This window comes from Pungitius pungitius, chromosome 13, assembly GCF_949316345.1.
Source record: "Pungitius pungitius chromosome 13, fPunPun2.1, whole genome shotgun sequence".
NCBI classification, from domain to species: domain Eukaryota; kingdom Metazoa; phylum Chordata; class Actinopteri; order Perciformes; family Gasterosteidae; genus Pungitius; species Pungitius pungitius.
In genome coordinates, this window is record NC_084912.1 from 14,219,184 (window position 1) to 14,231,460 (window position 12,277).

Sequence of the window (12,277 nt, forward strand, 5' to 3'; positions counted from 1 at the left end):
CTGAACTCGTTTCCTAAAGTTAACAGCAGTTGGTTTCAAAAGAAATATTCGACGAACCTTAAAGAATCAAATAATAGTTGTTATTTCACAAACGGCCAAATAGGGAAACATAAAATGCAACACTAGGAGAATACTACTCACAAAGAGTGCATTGATATTCGAGCGAGCATGCACTTGAACATATAATAAATATGCAAACTGCATAGACAGACACAGCAGGCGACCGATACAGGCAGTGCAGACCACATAGAAAGTGTAAAAACATAGGATAGTCACCAGAGATTTACTAAAAAAACATGTTCAATTTCCTGAAGGATCTCAAGCTCTCTAAAGACGTTTCGGACCTCATCTCTCTCTATGCACTGCTGCTTGTTCATGTACTTCATGGCATACATCTTCTCCGTGTCCCTCTTTTGCACAATGCATACCTGCAGAGAAGGAGAAGAAGGGAGAGAAAAAGAGTAGGAGATTGGTATAAGATAAATATTTTTAAGACAGTCTGGGTGCAACATTTTCATGTGAATTCATAAAAACAACAACCGAGTGCTAATTGCAGCATTGTATTACATCACCGCTAAAGTGCCGGTGCCAAGTTTTGGCTCAACAAACGCAGCCACGCTGTTATGCAAATGAATGGTTTCAAAATAGCCCACCGGCATCTTTCAGCTGTGGATTTGATGCGATTGTTGAGCCACACGCCTGATAACCCATGCTGTGAAAAATGCTGACATGCCTGAGCAACTCCTGGGAACTTCTTTAGTACGTTTAGTTGACCAGTTTACCCAAGCAAATCACCTGGTTATGTAGTAAGTGTGCAGATCTGCTTGTGGTTGTTTCCCCTACCACTTAAGTGGTGGGGGGGGCGAGGGTAGTCACTATGCCCCCGCTGTTGAACTGACATTTTTGAAAATGTAACCTTTTTTTAATTTTTTACTGAATTACCGTATTCTTTGCACTATAGGGCGCACTTAAAAGCCTTTAATTTTCTCACTAAACAACAGTGCGCCTGTGTGCGTGGTACAAGGCGCTCACTGGGCGAAGTCAAAATGTTTTAGTACGACTTTGGTAAACTACAAAGCCGCACCGCTTTACGGCTACCGTAGCCAGGAGCGTCACCATAATATTACAGTGTGTGTATAAGGACCCCAAAATGATTTGTGGACGAGGAATGAGCTGAAAGTGAGTGTATTGTGTAGTTTTTTACGTGTTACAACTGAACACGGTTGGTAATTATTGTGAATACGCTCATTAACGGTTGAATAATGTTGAGTTATTGTGAACCCATTTATGTTTGACTGACTGACTTATCTTTTTTTTTTGCTTAATGCGCCTTACAGTCCGGTGCGCATTATAGATGAAAAAGATCAAAAATAGACCATTCATTGACAGTAATCTAGTGCGCCCTATATACTGCAAAAAATACGGTACAGACTTTTCAGGGGGGCGGAGGGGTCAGTGTTTCTACAGTTAAACGACAGTGGAGAAAAACCTGCTCGGCAGACAAATTAAAGTAGAAATCTTCTTTTTGTGAACCTGCCTCCGATTAGGTTTAATCAATGTTGTAGCTGCTAGCAGAGGAGGGCATGGCCCGTTCTGGCCCCAAATTGCTGAAGGGAACAGATGCCACGTGGTATGGCGTGTAAATTGAGTCCATTCTGCAGAAAAAGTGAGCTGCAGTCAACGAGGTGATTGAAACGTCATCTCCAGATTGCACCAACTTGAACACTGCTCATCCATGGTTTCCCAGCGATACATCCCCCCCCCCAAGGATGAATGGTTCTGGAGATATGCAAAGTTCCTTGCTTAATAGATTAAATGAGTGAAACGATGAAATGAAGAAGGATAGGGTAGGTTTGGACTGATAGGAAACTGCTAAATGTACGCAGAGAGGGTTATAGACGCTGCAGGGTGACAGCTTTATGGACGTTTTGGAGAGGAGGGAACAAATCCAGCCACATGCATATGACAGTTGTATGAAAAAAAAAAAAAAATCTATCCTTTAATGTGGCTTCTCAGCAGTCTCCCCAGGGTGGTTAGATCTCATTTGCATGACTGTGGAGCAGGGATACCACCAACGCCCTGTGCTGTCAGTAAAAACGCTTAAGTGGGCCGCAGGGAAAACACACTTTTACAGTGGCTTCAAATACAAAATGACTAACAAGACACACACACAAACACACACACACACACAGATTGTTGGGTCTTTATTTCTTTGACCTGTTTTCTTTCGTACATGGATCCTGGTTTCTTATATCGGGGAAAGAGATCACTGAGAAATCTGGTTAACTCAAGTTTGATTTTGAGACATTCGATTGCTGACAAGAGGGGGCTATTGTGTGCGTGTTAATGTGGTTATTGTGAAACACTCACAAAAGAAAAGAAGCTGACAACATTATTCACTTTAAGTAATGAATCCTGAGCAGGTGTTTTGGCTGTAAAGCCGGGATTCCCCGATGCACCGAAGGTAGCATGTGACCATCCTTTAATGAATTAAATGGGCACAATTAAGACTTTTGGAATGTAGACATAGTTTTGGAAATGAGACAGCAGGAAATACATTACAGAGTAAAACACCATCTATTTGATTGTGCTCTTGGTTTCCCCGAGCACACAGCTCAAAATGACTCTCACTTGTTTCCTCCATCTGGATCTCCTCCAAGACCAGAGGCCCTCTACTTCTGTCACATTCATTAGCTCATCACAGCCGAGATCCATCAAACCCGCCTGCTCCTCATACTTCATAAACATAGTATGACGTCCCTTCCAGTTCACCAACCGTCGGTAAAGAATCCGTACTCTAGTCAATGGGTAGAGACGAATACATTTTAGATCCCCATTGTCGACCAGGAAAATACATTTTGAGATAAAACACCACAGAATATGTGATGCCGACGTGCACACAAAAAAAAGGTTGCTACTGAATCGGTTATGGCTCAAGCAGAAAGATGCTTAATGCATTCCTTACCCTTTCAGATGTATTAACAAATGTGTGAGGACATTGCTGTCTATATGGTTGTCATGTCAAATGGGCTAGATGCTGAAGCAGAAGACTTCCAATATCACTATATAACAAAGCAATTCCAGAGGATGAAAGCCAAACATCCCTCCATTTAGAAATTTGGAATATTGGCACAAACTGTTGCATATTGCCCGTTAACGGTCTATAACTCTGACAAACCTCACTATCAATTCAACCTAACCCACACTTTCATTTTTGACTTTTTTTAGCCCTTGGCGTGATAACACACTGCTCCCGGCTCTCCCTTTTTCCGCCTCCCTCGCTGAGCTCAGCACAGACCCAGTTTTCTCGCTGCTGTCAGCCGGGCCAGTCTCCACCATCTGCACCGTGCTAGAAGGTAGACTAAATAAACTCCCTTAAGATCCTGCAAATAAAAATCCAAAAAGGTTATCTGACACATTTTCTGCCTTCTGCTGTTAAGACAAATAAGCCTCGTTCCCATATGCACCGTATTTTCTATATAAGGAGGCACAGACCTATTTGGGAAATTGTATTTATGGCTCTGTTGGGAACAAAAGCATTTTATAACAGAGAAAGTCTTACATACAACTAAGAGAGCCAATCCAAAGAGACCTACATTGTCCACACTACATGCAACATCAATATTAACATCAATAACTTTCGCAAGTGAGAAACATCAATGGTGTGTTGAAATAGCTCTCCAGATTGTAATATGAAGATGAAAACCACAACATCCTCTTAATCGTTCTAAAATGCTCTCCTTGCAGTAAAGGTACAGTATTCAGTGGACATCATATGCATTTTCAATTACTGGTGCAGAACCAGAATCTACACAACAAGTTGAGGGCACAACTGAGTGTTTTAAAGAACTGTACCCTGCTCGCAACTCCATTTCTTTGCAACCAAATGGAATATGAGAAGAGCTTTTTTTTGTCATTGTGGTGGATTATATTTAAAGCCATCCTTTAGTTGGAGCCCACAGAGACAAATGGAAATAAAATGTACAATCTCTTATTTGGAAAATGTCAATAGTATTATAAAGTCTATGCGTATTCGCAGTTGAGGGGATTGTCATGAAGCATCATCCTTCATTTTCATTCTTTCATCCCCTTTAAATTTTTGACGTGGCTTTAACTTTCTTGTCACTTTGTTTGCTGGTGCACTTTTTTCTATTCCTTTATTTTTAAAATAACCCATAGCTTTAGATTAGTAACCCATAGCATTATAATTTATTCCTTGATCTATGTTGTCTTGTTGTCCAATGTCTAAATGTCTGTTATGCACCAACCGCCAGGTTACATTCCTTGTAGGTCTTACATATTACTGACTGATTCCTGATTAGACACAGGAAGTGGCAATGGAGGCTGCCGCCCCATTTGTCCCTTTTATGGCTCCCTCTGATCCAAATCATATTATCACCCCGCATCAACTGTATCATTATCCTATTCTCATAATTACTCCTAGTCAACTCATTACCTCAATTAGGCGTTCTATTATTTTGAAGATGAAGTTGCAGAGGGATTCAAAACCTTTCATCATCTTGGATTGTGAAAGAACATTATGCACTTAATGTATGTGATTTGCTCTGCAGGTTTGGTTGATTTACAAGTATGTCTGAAGAGTTCAAATATGAGGAAATTATAATTGCATGTTACCAAATCTCCAAATCATCCACAGCCAATATTAAAGGGGCTGCAGTGTCGCCAGACGAAAGCTAAGGCTGATAAGACCCTTATCTGAAATTTAAAAGAAAGTTCGAACTGAGAGATGACTTCTACAACTGAATTGTTTCACAAGTAGCCAACTAACACCCCCGCCCCCCACCCCCACTTCATTTTTTACCTAAGCAGCGCATCAACGAAAGCCCATTTAGGTGAGATTGCATTTCGGCCCCATGCGCTCCGCCTCGCGATGGAAAGTCCGCCTGCACGCAACCAAAGACAGCTTGAGCGTGATTGGCGGCTCGAATGGCGAAGACTCAGCTTCCTCCTGCAGAAATCGGTGGATGGAGATCAGCATGTTACTGAAATGGTTTTGTAACAAAGAAAAGGTTCTGAGCGCATTGCCTCGCTCTGTAAAAGGACCAATGGTTGACTGTGGTTACCAACGATGAAAATGGCATTAGAATGTCGACGGAGGCAGAGAGAGAAATTATTAGAGTCAGCAGGAAGCCAACCGGTGAATGTTTGTTACAGAAATTCTTCGCACATCTATGAATAACTAGCAGCACATCTCAAACATCTTCTTGCACGTCCCTTTTTTTAAGTTCCCCTCACAAAGTTTGACTGTATACTGGTAGACTTTATACATTAACTCCTGTTCATCTGGAATGCAGTCATGCATTTCCTAATTATACTGTGTTGACCATGTTATCAGTATACGGAATCACGTCTAGCTAAATTTAGATTCTTTATTGAAGACTAATGATTGTGGCAGCTGTGCACAATGTAAAACCGAGGGGTTTCACACCCAATCAGATATCACGCTGTCAACCATCTCCCGCCAGCCCCATCGTATCCCATCGAGTCCACAGCAGCCCGTCAGCAGATTGAAATTACGACTTTTGAAAAGGATTTATTCATGTATTCATTGGGCATATTAGCATTTCAATGCATTAGACCCGTTTAGTGTGGAGCAAAAGAAAGTAACAATTTTTGAGGGGCAGGAGGCAGAATATAGAATATATACAGAGAATAGAAGCTATTTGCATTTGATGTTTTATCTGGAGTGAAGGCCCTGTGAGATGGCACATTGTGGCCGTCGCTGTGCCGGCAAAAGGGGCCCAAACAGCGACAGGGTGATGGCATCCGAGACACTGGCTGTCCGAGCAGTAAAAGACACTAAAGTGGTTCTAATTATATCTGTAATAATTTCTACAAAAAGGCAAATGGTGGGTGAGAGCCAATCTAATGTTGACCTGCCAGCGAGGTTTTCGTTGTTAACTTCCATTTCAGGGAACACCTGCGATTTAGATTGCATTTGAAGTTCATGTGACAGGTAACGGTCATTTAGTTTTAGGAAGCCAGGGACGAGTCCAGGGACGGTGCCAAGTCCCTCAGCTGGCTAACCATGCATCTGTGGAGAGAGCTGGCTAAAGAACTGGAGTATCCACCACATCTGGCATATTTAAAACACACTGCTGTGCCTGTGTTCTTAGTAATGGAGGAACACAGTTCAATAGAGGGGGGAGGGGTGGGTGTTTATTCATTTTTGGACAACAATGGAATTGAGGCATATGTGGCTTAAGACACACAATATTTGTTAATTTTAATACATGGCTGGTTTTTGGACTTTTCATTTGAATGAGCAATATCACCAATATTACTTCTTCCCTATTCACCCGTTTCACTGATGTGATTTTGAGTGGGGCCTTGTTTGAGGACGAGCCCCAAATGTTCACCAGGGTTCCTCAGCAGCTGTATTTGCATCGCAGGAACGCCGCCATCACGGCTCAGGCAACAATGACGGCCGTGTCGCCGTCTGTCAGGCGGCCCTGGTCCCGTGCAACAGGGAACTGTGTCGTGCTAAACGGACGGACACAATTGATGTCGGGTGGGCCGTGTCCAGTTTATACTGGGCTCAGAGCGGCTGGGAACGACGATCCCCGGGTGAGACGCTGCCACAACGTTGGCTGTAATCTCTGACCACCAGCTGCACAGAGCGCCTTTGTATATCACCTCAAAGGAGCCGTTTAGAGGTGGTCACACATACACCATGTAAAGTAATGGCCAGCCCATCCACTGCTCTGTGAAAGGTGTCTTTTTGTGTTCTAGGACGACACAATGAGCCACGCTACAAAAAAAAAAGGGGGGTGTGTCCGTCTCGTCCTTGACACCCTGTTTTAATAGTCCTGAGCTCTCAAGCTCTAAACTGACCTTGTTGTTTTTTTATAATCATTATTTTCTTCACTTATGCTAATATAGGAGAGCGGCGCAAACAGCGATGCAAGCCATTTGCTGGAGTTAATCGCCATGGGGTCAGCCGGGGCGCCTGGCAGGCACAGAAACACGTTCCTGTGATTCATCAACACCTTTTAGCGCTTTAAATAGAGCCACAGATTCACCCATATGTTCTAAAACGTGTTAGGAGCTCTAATGAGGTAATAAGAGCGGCAATTAGAGGATAACAATGGCAGATCCAACCTGGCCCGTGATGAGCAGACACTTGTAAAACCAAGTTTGAAAGGAGAAGTAAGCCTGTTTTCAAAAAGGAAACAGTAATTCATAAGTTGGCAATTCATATTCAACACATCATTAATAAAGAAGGACCTGCAAACAGTTGCAAAGGGTAAGTTCTAAAGTCTACTTCAATACAGCATGAGGTTTGTTTAGTGAATGATCCTCAGTCCCTGTGGATACCTTATGATTGTTTGTGCTTTTCGATTACAACTTTAACGCTTCCACTGTGCGTTTTCAGTTAATGAAAGTCAATTGTAAGCCATGTGGGTGCCTGAAATGGTCTCATTCACTGTAGGTTGTTAGTTCCTCCTCTTCTGGTTACAAAAAGTAAAGAAGGCGATGGCCGAAATGTGGATCTTCAAACTACAGTGCATGAAGCCAATGGGTGAAACGATCAGACTAATTAATAATTCTATATTCCACATGAGACGCTCTGTCCTGCTCCAACTCCAGCCCGTTGCTGGATAATGATTAATAACATTAAAAAAATAAATAAAAAGGACAGTCACTTTATTAAAAAAAGAATCCTATTTAGTTGGGCTAAGATTGTTTTCTTCTGAAAGTGACAAGAACAACTGAAGCACACCGAAATAAGACAAAACATCTGTCAGGTCATGAAAGCAAATCTTTAGCTCAACTTAATTTTACCCAAGCGGTCCGGTCTGCTTCAGTTTCATTACAACGAAGGCATCAATAGTGCCAATACCAAATACCTTCTGAGGTACAACAACGAGGAACTGCTCCTTCAGTGCTCTTTTATTGACAGAGTACCACAAGGAAAACATTGCTTTAGACCGACAGGCCTGTAGGGCGAGAGCCTCCAACTCGCCTCAAAATAGGAAGCAAGGAAGTTCATTACGAGCCTTTAATAATGTGGTTCATCCATCACAAAGGCGATATTAAATCCTACCTAGCAGTGCAATCCCACATTGATCTGTAACGGGTCAAAGTGCAGTGCTTGTTAAAGGGCACTCTGAAACAGAGAATAACACGTAAACAAGCAGATGATCTGTGGTATGTCGTAACACAACATTGTTGTACAGTGTTTGGTTTAGTGTACAATAAGGATGTGGTTATTTTTGTCTTTTCTTAGTCTTAAAGGCTGGTTAAAGAGTAAAAACCATTCTGACTGACTCTGGCTTTTGTTGTTGAACAGACTCAAACTGGTCTTGGTCATCACACTGGCATCATTGATGATTACAAATACGTCATTTAAAAAAGTGTCTTTAGCAAAATTGTTTTTTCAAGCCACCAACATCACCCAATCACTATCTACAACACAGAGGCTGAAAAAGAGTTTCAGCGGTATGAATTTGCATGAATTTATCGCATGTACCTTTTTATTCAATGCTCGTGAAGGGCTTAGGAATTATCTTTTGATTTCATCATCTTTTTGATATATATTTTATGACAGAATCCTTATCGGCGTAAAACTAAATTGAAAATCTAGAGCTAACTGTTCTCAGTATGATGAAGAGCAGGAGTCTGAGCAATACCAAAGAGATCTAGTTTCTGAAAGCCCTTCTCAGTTCAGAGTAGGGAAAGCACACAGGAAAATGATGAAGTGAATGAGGCATGAATTCCATTTAGCCGCTTCAGTTTCGGGGGTCTTGGTATCGCACATGCTAGCTCGATGTCATGCGTTCAGGTTTTTCTGGGACAGAACAGATCCACCAGTGATGTCATTACAAACGCTTTCTCTAAATGTCAGCTGTGGAAAAAAGGCTGACTATGCAAAAACTTCAAACCATACATTAGATGTTTGTTATTTACAGCAACACAAATCAGTGGTCCGAGGGATGAAAAACGGTGACACAACTCTTTTACCACCTTCCTGCGGTATCAGTTGAAGTGCTGATAGGTCATCTCTGTCCTCTGTGGGAGAGTGGGGGGGGGGGGGGGGGGGTGAAGAAATAAAAATAAAGCCCAAACTCCCTTGCTGCCGCTCTAAATCATTCATACGTTTGGAAACAGTGATCTGTAATAGCGGTCTGCGGGCGGGAACTCAGCCTGCAGGCTCTTCCCCAGCCACCCGACCTCCCTCTGCTTCATCCCAACGTTCCTCCCTCCTGCAACAAACGCACGCTCCAAATCATTATCGGCTGAACATTTCACAAGGGCCACTACAAGAAGAGAGATAAATACTTTACATGTCGCTTGGTCAAAGCGGAGCATCGCATGTTAGATCCCAGCGTGCCGTTTGCCTTCCCTCTAATCCCCTCCACTGCACTGCTATAGTTAGCAGTCATATCAATAGTTGTCACTGGGCCTAAAGCTCCTGAGAGCACATGGCCTGCAGGGAGGAGAAAAAGAGGGCGGAGTGTTACATTTAGCGGACCCGGGCAGGAAGTTGCAGATTTTTTTCCAGTTTCTAGGTCAGGTAACTGCCAAGTCGTGAGGGTGGTGGGAGGGTGGGGGGGGGGGGGGGGGGAAGACACACACAGACAGACAGAAGACCACTGCTTGAGACTTCAGCAGAAATACCCTGCATTGCTGACATCCAGCGTTCCCCCAGATGAACCCTCACTTTGTGCGCTTGCTGCCGGTGGCACCGGGTAACCTGAAAAACCCGCTAGTCCTCGCATGAACCCCCGCCAGTGCTGCGTTTCGGGGCCAGAGTGCTTTTGAGAGAGGACGGTGGGAGGCAAAGGCGCTTTCAGGCTCTGATGAACACGTATTCCGGATAGAAGAGGGAATCATTTGCTCTTTCATTTGGTTCGTTGCGTCGGATGTCTTCTGCTCCACGGCGGGCTGCTGTCAACACCGCTGGAAAATCAAAGTGTTTACCAAGGCCAGCCGCCCTTTTTTCCGTCCAGCTCAAAGAGGCACCGTCACAGCAGGAATTAGCATTAACAAGACTTAAATTTTGTGTGACGAAGGACGGCTTCGTGTTGTAACATTTTAGATTCAAACCGATTTTGATTGCGTCATTTTATCTATTGATATTAATGACTAATACACTTCATTATTGGCCCCAATTCTGTGTATCCATGTGGCGCATACCATACACATATCTCAGACCTTTAGTTAGAATTATTTTTTCCAGAGAAAAGGGCAGATTCCTAATCATTGTGTGTGGCAAAAAAAGAAAACCCCCCACGATTAAAAATAGACTTTGACTTTGAAGTGCAGGAAGGTGGTGAATCATTAGGACTACATGCACCCCACAACGTATGGGGAGAGTTAAGATGCTCAACCAGCGCCTCAATGCTTTTCTGTAGTAAACCTGCCTTCAGATTCACTGGAGGTTGTAAGAGGCGTGACTGCTTGTTTCATAAAAAGGTAATACATCCTATTCATAGTCATCACCATGATACAGATACACCCCCGGTATCAGATACTGTCTATTAAAGCAAGCACTTCTTTCACAATTAAGGCAGAGCGGAAGTCAGAAGGGGATATAAGGTTCACAACTGACCATTAAAATGATTGACACCTGGCTTGTTACCTTGATCTCCGTCTTGTTAACTAACGCATGTTTCAGTTCTGGTGTCTGACAACTCGCTCCTTTTTCAGCTTGGAAGGTTTCACTCCTTGAGCTCTTTGTTAAAAGGCAGCATCAGTCACTCCAGTGTGTCAGTGGGACCGACTGCAACCCTCACACACACACACACACACACACACACACATATATATATATACCCTCCAACAAATGTATGAGCACTTTAGCTCTCACAGGTTATTGACTGAATCACGAAGCTCTGCATCCATTAGTTACAAGCTTTCCGTTCTCACACCAAGCAGTTTACAATAACCAGAAGATTAACAGCAACAGTAGACGAAGACCGCTTCTTGTTTCTAGTTGGTGACAATTTGCAATGATCATAAAGAGTTGATGTTATCACCTGTGGCTTGCCAGGTAATAAAAAGTCATCTCCATAAACTGGTACAAAGATCTTACAAAACTATTAAGTATCTCACCGGAAAAAAAAAGACAACAAGATTTACCATGACGTTATGTATTACCTTTTTGTAAAGGTTCCTGATGCGCCGTGGCACTTTCTATCCGATTGTTATGCTGAAAAACAATTATACCTAAAAAATGGAATTTATAGTACTGTATTTTCAAAGGATATAATTCAAATATCTCCTCATCTATCCAGATGTCCAGGATAGGGTGGTTCTATTGAGGATGAAAGGACATTGAGCTCTCTATCAGATTTTCATTAGAAAATGTAACCAGATCCAAAGGAGAATACTGGATGCCGTCACACTTTCGCAATTGATTCTCTGTGGAGCTGAGAAGACTTTTAAAAAAAACTTCAAAGGTGGAAATAAACTCTGTCCTGTTTAGCAAAGTTAAATAATGACACAGTCCATGTGAATACTTAAATCGTGTGGTATTCTCTGCAGAAGAACGTTTCGAATGATAACAAATACAAGCAAGAATTTGACCATATAAGTAGTGCGATGGCAACATACAGTTTCACATTTTAAAGCTCTTTGTTCAAGCAGCTTAATGAGTTTCTGGAACAATTTGATTTGTTTAGCCTTAGCTCCTTAATTATCTCCATCTTCTTCTTCTCTTCCTTCTTCACATTGTGAAGCCAAAAGAGGAGAACTCTAATTGGAGGAACACCTACTTGTGCCAATAGGTCGCAGAGTGCTACACTGCGGCTGGGCTGCACTCTGTGAACCCGACTCTCATGAGCTCTTCACAGCGGCTAGAAGGAAAAGTGCATGGATGTCTTTATAGGCAAGAGGACTCTATAGAGCGGGCTGCCCTGCAAGGCCAACTTGCTTTTATTTTTTTTTTAAACTAAGAAATAGGCTACTAAGGCTTCATTATATCTCGAACTTTGGCACAGACGCAGGTGCCTTTCCCGATATGATGTGACCTCTCCGCCCCAATCTTCTCCTTCGCTCTTCCACTGCCACTTATTTTCCAGCCGTCTTTCTTCTTCCATCACACTCCTAATGAGGGTTCGTCCCGCTGAAGTGCGCGCGCTCGCTACAGGGTGTTGAGATGTCGAAACCCACCAGCTGAGCTCCTGCACGACCTTTGACTCGTCTCGTCTCTCTCCATGCGCCTCCCCTCCTTTCTCTCTGAATGGATTGTTTGCCCGTCCATCAGACTGTTGGCGACTGCCATCGCTGCCCATCACTGTCACGACCTCCT

General features: G+C 42.9%; 1 protein-coding gene across 1 annotated transcript in view; it reads right to left on the minus strand.

Annotated features, from left to right (window-relative positions):
- Positions 1-12,277, minus strand: part of LOC119213881 (serine/threonine-protein kinase 32C-like) — a 51,968-nt gene that overhangs the window by 22,818 nt on the left and 16,873 nt on the right. The window contains exon 3 of the mRNA XM_037465080.2: positions 277-428. Within this exon, the coding sequence (XP_037320977.1) occupies positions 277-428 (152 nt within the window). The remainder of the gene's footprint in view (positions 1-276; positions 429-12,277) is intronic.